Source organism: Gopherus evgoodei, chromosome 5, assembly GCF_007399415.2.
Source record: "Gopherus evgoodei ecotype Sinaloan lineage chromosome 5, rGopEvg1_v1.p, whole genome shotgun sequence".
Classification (NCBI taxonomy): domain Eukaryota; kingdom Metazoa; phylum Chordata; order Testudines; family Testudinidae; genus Gopherus; species Gopherus evgoodei.
The window spans coordinates 110168998-110182478 of NC_044326.1; the positions used below are offsets into that span (position 1 = coordinate 110168998).

The following is a 13481-nucleotide window of genomic DNA, read 5'->3' on the forward strand; positions in this document are numbered from 1 at the left end:
ACCAATGCATGTCATAAATCCTTGACGGGTTAGTAACCCACTTCTAGCTAACACTGGCTGCCACAGCATATCTTTTCTCCTGTGTGGTCAGCTTCAGGAAATTAGGGCAAATTTACATTGCTGAATAACTACCTGTTTCTAATTAGTGATCAAGAGTAACATCCCTGAAGACTTGCCAAGGTGTCCTCAGCTCCATTCCAACTAGGAATGTAATGTAAGTGGAATAATGAACTCAATGGTGAGGAGTGCAGTTACGTTACTAACAAGAAATGGGTTGCAAAGAATCCTGTGGCACCTTATAGACTAACAGACGTTTTGGAGCATGAGCTTTCGTGGGTGAATACGCACTTCGTCAGATGCATGTAGTGGAAATTTCCAGGGGCAGGTATATATATGCAGGCAAGGCCTTGGGTGGCAGGCCAGTCCTCACCCACAGGCAACCTGCCAACCTGAAACATATTCTCACCAGTAACTGCACACTGCACCACAGTAACTCTAGGTCAGGAACCAATCCATGCAACAAACCTCGATGCCATCTCTGCTCACATATCTACACCAGCGACACCATCACAGGACCTAACCAGATCAGCTACACCATCACCGATTCATTCACCTGCACGTCCACCAATGTAATATATGCCATCATATGCCAGCAATGCCCCTCTGCTATGTACATCGGCCAAACTGGACAGTCGCTACGGAAAAGGATAAATGGACACAAATCAGATATTAGAATGGCAATATACAAAAACCTGTAGGAGAACACTTCAGCCTCCCTGGCCACACTATAGCAGACCTTAAGGTGGCCATCCTGCAGCAAAAAAACTTCAGGACCAGACTTCAAAGAGAAACTGCTGAGCTTCAGTTCATCTGCAAATTTGACACCATCAGCTCAGGATTAAACAAAGACTGTGAATGGCTTGCCAACTACAAAACCAGTTTCTCCTCCCTTGGTTTTCACACCTCAACTGCTAGAACAGGGCCTCATCCTCCCTGATTGAACTAACCTCATTATTTCTAGTTTGCTTGCATATATATATACCTGCCCCTGGAAATTTCCACTACATGCATCTGACGAAGTGGGTATTCACCCCTGAAAGCTCATGCTCCAAAATGTCTGTTAGTCTATAAGGTGCCACAGGATTCTTTGCTGCTTTTACAGATCCAGACTAACACGGCTACCCCTCTGATATAAGAAATGGGTTGGCATATGTCAAGAATGTCTGCTATGAAGCAATGCACTTTCCTACTCGTTAGGATGTGTTTATAACACAGCTAAGTTCAGTAAATCACCTAGGCCATATGGGGTTCACCTAAGGCTTCTGGAGAAACTGAAATGTGAGATGGTTTGAGATACAGACAATATGCAGAAAATAATGCATTTCTCTAAAAGATAGTTGTCCAAATTCAGTCCTCAAGTGAGCAAGCACAATTCCTTTAAAAATGAAGCTTCAATTTCTCCCAGTATGTATATCCCTAAAACAGCTATTGTCTCTGAAGAAAGAAAAATAGACAACTAACAGAGTATGGGATGAAATTCTGTTATGTATTAAAATCTAGCTAAGCAATAGGAAACAAAGAGTCCATAATGAATGTCAACTCCACAAAGTAGCTCAGGGATCACAGTTCTTCAATATATTTAAGTGTTGGAAAATTAAATGGATAGTGAGGTGGAAAAATGTAACGGTGATACAATGGGCTCAGAAAGCTTGGGTTTAGGTTTTGGCAAAATATCAGTCAACATGGTTTGGTTTATAGGCTAGAGAAAGATGTGAAAGACGGTAATCTTTGTTAGGCAGACATAAAAAGAAAGGTATTACGTTTATCTTATTTGAGTAGAGTTGTTTGAGGATTTATGCCATTCACATGGTAAACTCTAGCCAGTTCTAAATTCCGGTATGAAACAGAAAGTGAATGAAAGAAGTGAAATAATAATCTATTAGAACACGCTGAAACATACCTTGGAAGTCATTGACACAGAAGGGACAGTGAGAGTGAATGACACTCAGTGTAACATAGAGTTTAGTTAGGTTTTATGCAAAAGATATCCACAGACCCAGATAAACATTTACCCCAAGGCTGGAAGAGTGAGTCAAACTCTGAAACAACTTTCACAACAATCAAAAACATACACAAACCTTTACAGAAGGTACACTCTGCCTGCCATCTACTGATGCAGAAGGCCATGACCTAGAGACCTCAGTTTAAGTATATAATCTATACATCCCAGAACCACAACCCCAAATGGATGAGATTTATGCTTTCTTCTACAGGTTTGACATAGGGAAGGAGTTGCAAAAAGCAGCATACAAAAATCCCATACCTCAACCATTTACTGAAAAATTGTTACAAAAGAGCATATTTAAAATACCATCTCTCTCTGAAAAAATACATGATTCCCTGGAAAAGAAAGAACATCTGTGTCCTAATTCAGCTGCTGTATTTCTTTGGCTACAAACAGGATTCTTTTGGTAACAGCAAGACATATTGTATTGTTTTGGTTTGGTTTTTTGCTACTGACAACTCTTTGCACAGCTACTACAGTACACTTTGCTGTGCACTTAATCGGTTCTATCAGTTTTATTTACTGATTTGTCATAGAAATGGTATTGCCTCAGTTAAATAGCTGCCAGTTAAAGAGGTAAAGAAAATGTCTGCTAAGCATAGCTTGGGACCTCATCTGCCAGCTATGCAAACCTTAGTACTATTGTTCTGTTTGCAAAAGAATAACCCTTCTTAGAAAAGCACATTAAAGCAAAATTCTCTTCCCACTCACACTGGTGTAAATCTAGAGACATTCCCTTGATGGTCCTGATGTTAGAACAGAATTTAGCCCTCTTTGCATGTCAGCCAAGGCTACCAGACCTGCAGCCCCCTGGTTCTCACAACAAAACAATGATGCCTGGCACACCTATTGTTGAATCCCCAAGGGCAAACATGGAAGTGGCATAAGCAGTGTTAAGGCTGAAGGTGCTCAAAGGAGTACAAAAGGTTAGTATGGTGAGGTTTCTTACTCTGTCGTCTCTTAACGTAGTAGTATCTCATTTATAACACTGATCATAGATTTATGGTAACATATGTACAATTTTGGTATCCTCCCAGGATCCTAAAAAAACTTATCAAGTCCCCTTTGGTAATCACAAGTTTTGAGAAAAGCCTGCTGAAAAGTTTTCTTCCTTTTGAGCTAAAGTTTGCATTTGTGCCTAGATAGTATGGTGACAGGCACACTATAACTGCATAAATTTAGATTAGAATTTGAGTGAGCTCTACTGTGTTCCCTTCTTCCAAGGAACACATTGTAATATCTTAAAACAGAAGAACAGCCCAGAAAAATGGTTTGCTGTGAAAAGTTCATTACAACTAGAGTTTGGAAATAAGCATTGTTTGTGCCTTCCATTACTTTCTGTAGCAGAGATAAATCTATAGAGATGAGGGGTGTGATGCAGTAGGGTCTGTCTGTGTGGGGGATGGGAGAGCCGGGGAGGACTTTAGGTAAGGGACAGGATTTTTAAGCCTGTAACCTGAGCCAGGTAGCGGGGAGCGGGTTAGCACCTTTGCCGGGGAAGCTGGACAAAGGAGTCGGCCGGCTGGAGGAGGGGCAGTTCAGTTTCGGTTTTGGGCTGAGTGATTGGAATTCAGGGAATCCTATGCTGGGATCCAAGCACCCTGAACCCCCAGAAGGACATGATTGAAGGGTCTTGGTTGGGCCTCCAAGCTCTGCTGTAACCTGCATTCCTGTTGTCCAATAAACCTTCTGTTTTACTGGCTGGCTGAGAGTCACTGTGAGTCCCAGGAAGAGGGATGCAGGACCGGACTCCCCCACACTCCATGACAAGGGGGTGTAAAACTTGGGAATCTGTGTGTTCAGAATTAAAACCAAACTAATTTGAGCCAAACTCCTGAAGGAGCAGTGAAAAACAGAAAGTCCATTCACAGCACAATTGTTTCTAACTGCCCTTATTGGCATTTATGTCAATATGCTATCATATGGAACCTCAGTGAAATAACAGTGAAACAGCACAAATAATTTGATTCTGTGGATTGTTGCAGAGTTTCAGTTTTGTTTCCAATGAGATCTGTTTACTGGAAATGTCCATACTCTTACACAAAACAAATGGAGCAGCTCAAGTAAACAAAAAGCAAAAAAAGGTATGCCCAACATTCAAAGTGAGACTGAGGGTGTAAAAGATTAATTCTAGTTCTAGAGAGAAACCAATTTTAGCTGTATTATCTAATTGAAGTACAGGGAATATTGCAGGAACTAGTAATATATCTAGTCTGTAATGAATATTTTAAGCACATCCACTGTATATGCCTATGTTGCATACTGTCTCTTTTTTTTATTATTTTGGTTGTTTTCATCCCATGGAAACCAGATGTGACTTTAGAGGGGAAAGGAGTCAGTTACTGGAATAATACTAGTCAAATAAGTCATCCCTGGTCTGAATCGGAAGATGTGTTTAAAATGCTTTATAGATTGCCTTTCACACTGAGGTTCTTCCATGATGCTCCTTAACCTTATCCATATTGTTCTGTGTTGACATGATGACCCCAGGATGATGGTAGCGTCCAGCTTATTTTCTCTTTTCAGTTTAGGTGCAGTATGTTTGTTGCATCCAGGTCTATACTGTAATTGTAAACATAGAAGGGAAAAAATATCTGTTCTCAATTCAGCCTGCAAAACTGTTACTTATTTCAAATGGAAAGCTGTGGGTTTAAGTGGATTTTCATCTCTACTGCTTAATCAAAGTCTCTTTTTTAATGGAAAAGATTTCTTTTAATCTCAGCCTATTTATATGGACCAGCTAGGATGGTATGGGTGTAAGTGAAGGCAGAATTTGTTCCCATAATTATATGAGAAAAGTAATTAAGACACAATATGAACGAGAAGTGCCTGTCTATTTGTTCTGCCAGATAATACTTATTTTCTAATAGTAATGTAGGGTAATCTTAGTGGGAAATTGCTGGTTTTGCATACAGGGTCCTCTGTTTACAGTTTGGATGAGATTACAGAAGCCAGCGGCTTCTTTGCCATTAAACAAATGAAATGTCCAGTATCTGTGATACAGTGACAATCCTAGTGCTTCATTACCATGCTTGGCTTCTTTCATTTGATATTGTTGGATACATATTCAAAGCATCTTTGGCTCCGAGACAAGGAAAACATGGCTTACCAGTAATGTAGAACAAAAACCTGTCCACCTTTGAGCCAGCTCCAGTTTGGCATCTTGGAAACAGGCTTACAAAAGTGATAAAATCATATAATATTTGGATTCCATTCAAGGTTTTGCATTTAATTGCACTTGAAGCAGAACCATGTGTATGAATTACTGAAAAGAACAGAGTGTGATTTTTGTTGATAGGCAGTTTGCATGCACTTTTTTCCCCAAACTTTACAATCTTCTTTTTCTATTAACTTTTGAAATTTATACTGTGCAAGACATGAATATAAACAAGAAGATAAATGTTAGGCTAGTCTGTAGAAAAAGACACTTGTCATACCATCAGATTATTACAAAGAATGTATATTCATGAGAAGCCTATAGTAGCATATTGCAGTAAAATACTGAATAGAACTAAATTGTTACATGCTGTCTGATTTCTGCATGTGCCAAAAATATTTAAAAAACAAATTTTCAGACTGAAAGATACAAACTCATCAGTTTCCCAAAGAACATCCAAACTGTAATGTAGTTGGGCCATCATTATTCTGTGCCATCCTTCATTTCAAAATCTGCTTGCTCATCCCATATTCCAGTCTTTTATACTTATGAGCAAGTATCTTCTGTGTGGTTCATGCTCTTCCCAATCACCTAAACTTCTTGTAGCTTGATTCTCCTCTCATTTATATCACATTTACAGCAGTGTAACTAACAGTCCAGATTCTCAACTGGTGTAAATCAGCATAGCTCCATTGACTGTGGTGGCACTAAGCCACTTTACACCTGCTGAGGATCCAGCCCATTGACTTCCATGGAATTACATCAGATATATACCTCTGTATAAGAGAAGAAAGTCAGTCTCATTATAAAATATATGCAGTTGCAGAAAGGCCCATAAGGATATTCTGACTATCAGCATATTCACAAAGATTGCATCTCTGATTTTGTTCCTACTTATATCAGTTTTACAATGTGATAAATCCATTGACTTTACTGGCGTTACTGTTGGTTTATGTTGATGTGAAAGCTGACTCTCCCCTTGAATGTCTGATCATAAACCAATGCCTGATTTCACTTAAATATGTTTTGTTGTTAAGGCATATGGTCAAGATGTGAAGTTCAGATCCACTTCAAGGTTTGAATTCCAAGGTGTGCATCTGGAGTTTTGGTTTGACTCACTGTAAGGATAGGGGGTCTGTAGCAGGGTGCTGCTGCAGAGGCAGCTAATTAGCCCCTGCCCAGCCAGCCCCAATCTGGTGAAATGGATTGGGGCTGGGGAGAAGCCTGGTGCCTGGCCTCTGAACGGGCTGCACCTGTGGGCCTGCAGGCTCAAGGGCCATAAAGGCTGGCAGCCAGCCAGAGGAAGGAGAGAAAAGAACAGCCAGAGGCACGGCAGTCTCCAGGCTGGGGTAGACTCCCTGTAGAGGAGAGGGAGACCTGTAAATAGAATCACTGGCAGTGGGAACTGTGTGTAAATAAAAAGCCATGGGTGCTGCATCCAGGAGGCTCAGAGTGCTTTGTGGAGACAGCAGGGTGCTGCAGCAAGGGGGGCAGAGGAAGAGACCCGGTTACAGGGTCATTTGCACAGTTTGCACCCAAATTCAACTCTGGATTTCAACACCACAAAATTGGGTCAATGCACAGTTTTCATTCACAACCATTTCTAGAATCCACCTTTGTAATTAAAACAAGATCATATTCGGCACCCAAGCCGTGTGCACTGACTGCAAATATAATCTTATTATGAGCAGACTGTCATTATGACCTCTTCCAACATCAGCTCCTCATGCCCACAAAAAAACAAGATGAATGACCTTTTGTGAGGTTTATTGCTAGCTAATATTACATTATTTTTATTAATTCTTTACTGACAATATGTGATTTTTGAATAAATGCATGAATAAATGGCTTTATATTATTCTATATGTAGCATATCTTAACTCTTCCAATATATTACTAAAGTTAGCTTAATGTCATATTATGGAGTCAATTTCTTAGGTTATAACTCAATTTTTATTCACTCCTTACTAAATTAAACCTCTCACGGAAAAAGTCAATGAGAATTTTACATAAGAATTATGTAAAAACTGAATGATAATTAAAGCTGGGCAAATAACCAATATTTTGGTTTGCTGCCTATTATGGGAAAAAAATTGGGAGTTCAGCTCAAACCGAAAACAACATTTTTCTGAATGTTTGATTAATTAAAAAAATTGGAAAACTTTTGTTTCAGATCAAGCAAGGTATTTTGTTTGACCCCAGACTGACTTCTATTTTCAGGCATATTTAATCTTTATAAAAGCAAAGGAAATGAAAGGCTAGATGCACAAAACTGAAGAGGAGAAAGCGGTGGGCATGCATGTTGTATTCCCAGTATCCCATTCCACTTGTACAAAATTCTTGAACAGTACTCATTTCAATATTTCCCCTTTTTTTTTCTTTTTTTCATTTTGATTGAAACAATTCACTGAAGTCAACATGAGTTTGAGAAATGCTTATTCGACCCAACCCTGCATTTTTCAGCAAAAAAAGTTTCAAACAAAATATTTTTCCTAGGTCTAATAATGACTTCAGTATTTGTTCCAGGATGCATTTTCATAATTGCCACAATTCAGGGAAATTTGGGGGCTATTATGGAGCATGAAGAATTCCATAATTATATGTAGAAAGAATAGCTGAGGTTTGAAAGCCATTGAATGTTACATTTTTTTAAGCAATGCCAGTTTGATCAAGTACAATAAACTGAACCAGAAGCATGTGGGATTCTGGAAGCTATCATCAGAAGAAGTTTAATTACTCTATGGGGAGACTGAAAAATAATTGAATTTTCAACCTTGTTTGTAAATGCCATTTTTATAATGATTAATCAAGGAACAGGATAATTGGTAGTACCGAGCCCAACAGATAAGAAACAATTGAATTAACCCTGTGCGTTCAACCAAACCCCAATTATTGTCCAAGGCCTAACTTAAACTTGAAGGGTTTGATTCTTCCAAGTCCTTGTGCAATGCACAAAAGGGAGTACAGACTTCTTGCCCTCCAGTGCCTCTCCCTGGTTTCTGTACAACAAGGGTGGCCAACCTGTGGCTCCAGAGCCACATGCGGCTCTTCAGAAGTTAATATGCGGCTCCTTGTATAGGCACCGACTCCGGGGCTGGAGCTACAGACACCAGCTTTCCAATGTGCCGGGGGAGTGCTCACTGCTCAACCCCTGGCTCTGCCACAGGCCCTGCCCCCACTCCACCCCTTCCCGCCCCCTCTCCTGAGCTTGCCGTGCCCTTGCTCCTCCTCCTCTCCCCCAGAGCCTCCTGCACACCACAAACAGCTGATCGGAAGGAAAGGGGAGGCTCTGACTGATGGGGATGCTGGTGGGTGGGAGGTGCTGGGAGCAGGGTGGGGAGCTGATGGGGGGCTGCTGATGTATTACTCTGGCTCTTTGGCAATGTACATTGGTAAATTCTGGCTCCTTCTCAGGCTCAGGTTGGCCACCCCTGCGATACAGGGTTAAAAAAAAAAGTGAGCTTTTTGTGAGGTGAAGTGGCCTTAGGCATGATCATCAGCATGTAAATTAGGTGCTTTGTTATGGGCTGCCCTCACTGGCTTCAAGGCAGGTGTTATGTGGTGGCAGCCAACAATGCTTTCACTAATGCAGGATCAGATTCCCTTGTGCTTCTTTTGTTCAGTTCATCACTGTTTGCCTGTGCATGCATGTGGAGGATCTAGCCAAAAGAAGCTTTCTCAACCATTGAGGTGGTCAGAATTTTTTGACCTAAGTGCTGGGGGGGGGGTGTTAAATGGAAAAATGGCCTTTTCTTGAAAATGAAAAAGTTTGCCAAAAAAAAGTTGATTTTTTTAATTCCATTTTTTATTAATTTTACTATGTTTTAAATTGAAATATTTATTGAAGACATCAAAATGGTTGTAAATTGTTTGATAATGCTCTTGATAACAATTTTGCTACAAAAATTAAAAATTTAGAAAAAATGAAAAAATGTGTCAGTTTCAAACCCTACAAAATAGAAATAACTTTGACATTTCAATTTTCAGTGTGATTTTTAATTTTTTTGTGTGACTACCGCTACATGAAGCTTAGTTAGCCAGTTAGAGTGGATAACTAAAAGAAAGCCATACCCCACCATATAATGTTAAAAAGTGCATTTAACCTTAGCAGAAGTGAAAGCAAAATCAAATTGTGAGGAAATAGGCCTGATTCCTCATTAAGGAAGTAATGGTGAGAATAGAACTATGTTTCCTACTTCTGAGACTCCAAATGGACTTCATTCTTCTCTCCAGTATAAAACAGGAGAGAATGCCACTGAGTTACACAGGGATAAGTTAGAGAAGAATAAGGCATATCTACCATTTATTTGTTTTAGACCACATCTAATATTGTTTCAGTAACATTATTGGCTCAGATTTGCCCTCTGAAACCCAGCAGATGGGGAGACTTCTCTTTTTTGCCAGATGGGCCCAGAGCTCAGTCCTGAGGCAAACTTGGCCAACTCCTAGATTAATGGTACCAGAAATGACAGATGGCAGACGTCAGATGAAGGTTAATAAATTCTCTAACCTGAGCAATTCAGACTTAGGGAAAGTTGGACTGAGGAGGTAAAAAAGAAAAGGCAATATTTCCAAATCCATGGCTGAGCTAGCCAACCCTGCACGCCAAGGGTTTAGAAAAGAAGGAAATAGCATGGTAGCATCCAGTATCTTAGAGGTCTTTCATTTCTTACCTGCCTGCTGCATCTTGAGCTAAGACTATCCAGCTACTATAGGGTGCAGGCTCAGATAAGCAGATCTTGCCTATTAATTTACAAGCTAAGGGTTTCAAACCTTAACAGACCTCTTGAGGCAGCCCCTCTGTTGACACTAGAAGAAGTTCTTTCCTTCTAATTGCCAACAAACCAAAATTTGTGGTTGAAATGGGGGAAATGGTAAACACTCACAAGAAGTCCTACAGTGTATGCCAGAAGGGCTAAAATTGTATTTCAACCATTCCGGGGTAAAGGGTTCCCTCCTTCACTAACAAGTCTACAGAGCTATACCTCTCTGACATAAAAGGAGATAAGAGAGAGCATAGAGATTTCTGCTTTAGAATTAATGCCAAGCAGAAACTCTCAGATGGGCTGAATATGTCTCATATTTGTATTCCCCACGGTGACTGGAGATTATGTCCAGTTTTGAACCTAAAGCCCTCAAACCTCTTTAGAAATGCCAAGCCATTTCAGCAGACAGCCTCAAAGACTTTAAAATCATGGAGTGAAATCCTGGCCCCATTGAATACAAGGGGCATTTTGCCATTGGCTGTAATGGAAGCATGACTTCACCCAAGGTTTACAAAAGAAATTTTCTAGGAAAAACAGATCTGATCAAATTGAGAAGTTTTACTTAGCTTTCCCAGGTCTCCCAGTTACAGGAAACTTGCAAACTTTTCCTGAAAAGTAGCACTATGTCAAGGAGTCAGATCAGCCACTCACCCCCTAAAATCCAGAGAAGTGAAAATATGTATTTATTTAGACAATAATTTAATTGCATCAGTCAGAAGAGCTCCTAAAACTTTTATAATGGCCACAGTCCTCTTTGAAGGGAATTTGAGTTTCTTGAAAATATAGAAAAGTCTACATTAATCCCATCTCCCATTTAGGCTTTCTGTGATTCGTGGGATTTCCTTCATCAAAAATTGATCCATAACAAATAAGTACCAGGAGTTAATTGTTGCTGCCTCCATCTTGCAGAGGCAATTAGCAAAGCTACTCCAACAGCTCCACTCCCTGTCTTCCCTCCGGGCATTCTCTGTTAAATATGTGTCTACAGGTGCTTACTGATTGCAAGGCTAAGGGTAATCGACTGGGAAGTGTTTTCCTTTTGCAGGTCTCCGACATCACGGAAGGGGAACTCAGTGTTTTTAGCACTCCACCACTTTGTAGGCCTACATTGCACAGATCCTCAGGAGTCATATCTCAAAGTCATGGCTTCATGTTTCTCATTGCAGGGTCAGTAGGTCATGGAACTTGTCAGAGGCCCATCTTTGCAGCTTATTGCTACTATTAGCACAAATTTTGCATATTAACACAGATTATAGCTACTTTGTATTCTAGAAAAGGCTCATTTCAGGGCTTCCATATAAATGTTTTTTCAGACATCAGTGCGGTAGTGGCCTATATCCCCAAACTAGGGGTAACCAATTGAACAATGGGGAAGTTCTGCCACAGCATAAGACTCTCCAACTGCTAGACACATTAGATGGACATAGAATATAGGGCCAGTGCTTGGTTCCGGGGGCAGATGACCTGGACATATTCCTTAAATTGTGTTTACTGTTTGGAGTGGGCAAGGAGCTTGGGGCACTGGATCTGACATTCTTGAAATTGCCATACACAGCTGCAGCGGATTCCCCCAGAGAAACCCACAATTTCTCATACTTGTTTTCCCTTTTCCCCTATACTTTACAAAGATCTGTCAGAGGTGATAAATGATGACCCAGACTGGTGCCTCTTGATCTGCTCACTCTGAAACTCCCATAATCCTAGGGAAGTTAAGTAGAGTGACCCAGAAGCAAGTCAGCTCTTCAGTCAAAGACTCTCTGCTGATTGCATATCTGCTCACAGTGATTCCTTGCAAACTGCAGGATTTATGGAGCACACTGTTAAATTCCTGCTTTCAAGTTGGTAGGGACGTTGTTGTGTAGGCAGAAATCAAATGCAGGGAATTGATACTCCTTTTCAGGATTCAAGTCTCTAATCAATAACTATTGAGGACTCTGTTGTGCCCTTTGGGCACATGCTAGTAATACAGGTCCCAGGGAGTTCAAGCTACTGTGATGCTCCTTAAGATGCGAGACTCTAGACATCTCTAAAAAGTCCTGCTTTGTGCAATAATGACTGCTAGATAGATGCCTAAACAGCAGTGTGTGCATGTTAATCGGACAGTTGTGTATGTGCAATGGAGGCATATATTTCCATACACATCTTACTGAAAATCAGGCCTTGAAGGAATACAAGTTTCTTCTGTTGAGGACAACCAAAACTGACTGTAATTCTACTCTGCTTTGTCTGGTCAGAGATTGGCAGAAGTTAGTATATCCTCCTGCTATATAAATACAGAGAATTGTTACTACAAACACTGGCCTGAAACTCCTCCAACTGAGGTTAATTTGGACACTGCAAAATTGAGAGCCTTAATGTTTTTTTCAGAAGCACGACAGCGTAAGCACCTAGTGCTGCTTTGATAGTAAGGCAGACCCAGCTAACATACCTGCAGTTGTATGACCGGTCCTCTAGTCTTCTGTGCACACGCAGCATGCACTCAATAGTCTCCTATTTTCAATTAGCCCTCCAAAGATTGTTGCACCCTGATCATTCTGGGCTACTCCACAGTGCCTCACAGACCCTCTTTTCATCTGTTACTGTCCACACCCTCCATCTACCAAGCCACCGTGCATACTTCACAATTGGAAACTTTCTCTCTCTCTCTCACACACACACACACACACACACACACACACACACACACACACACACACACACACACGCAAAATAGAATTAGATTTATATATCACTACTACTATCTTGTCTCTGTTTTCTCCTTAAAAGGATTTTAAGGAATGTATCAGTAGGCATTAGTACTGAGGGCAAAGGAACCTCTGCAGAATATGAAATTAAGGCATTTTACAGAGAACTGAAAGAAAATGATTTGGCTGTTTTTTCCCCAGGGCAATAGCTCTTCTCTTTTATACTGCACTGATGTGCTTATGGATAATATCACCAAAAGATTTGCTCTGCTTGATCTTCTTTCCAGATTAATACAACTGATAATGAAGATGGTGATCAGGAGAAGGAGGAGGAGGGGGAAGATGGAATTTATGTGGCCATGCTGAGCTCAGGCCCTCACATTACCTCTTGTAAGTCATATTGTCTGAAAGGTTTCAAGTACCATGTCCTTGATACTGTGTTGTATTAATTGAGAAATGGTGATATCTAGAGACTGTAGGAGACTGTATACGCACACAAGAGGACAAAGTTATGGTTAAATGCCCAACCTTAATTTGCAGATTTCCTGACTTTTTAGCACTTAGCTATGTGACCTAAGGGCTCAGGCATGCCTTTAAACACTGGTCCATGGGGGAATGTACCTTTTTGCTACACTCTTTCAATGCTTTCTCCTTGGAGGCCACCCAGATCCGCAGGCTGATGTGGACAGTGGCAGACGCATTTCTCTCCACTCTCCTATGCTCTATCAGAGAGCAGCCCTTGTCCTAGAAGAGGGCAGTGCCTACAGTTGTCATTAGATCCTTCCTGGAAGCACAATTGAGAAGCTCTT

The 13481-nt window shown here is 40.7% G+C and overlaps 1 protein-coding gene across 4 annotated transcripts in view; it reads left to right on the plus strand.

The window, feature by feature from the left end:
* Positions 1 to 13481, plus strand: part of BANK1 (B cell scaffold protein with ankyrin repeats 1) — a 292299-nt gene that overhangs the window by 208566 nt on the left and 70252 nt on the right. For all 4 annotated transcript variants that reach the window (XM_030564611.1, XM_030564613.1, XM_030564614.1 and 1 more), the window contains one exon: positions 12960 to 13062. In XM_030564611.1, the coding sequence (XP_030420471.1) occupies positions 12960 to 13062 (103 nt within the window). The remainder of the gene's footprint in view (positions 1 to 12959; positions 13063 to 13481) is intronic.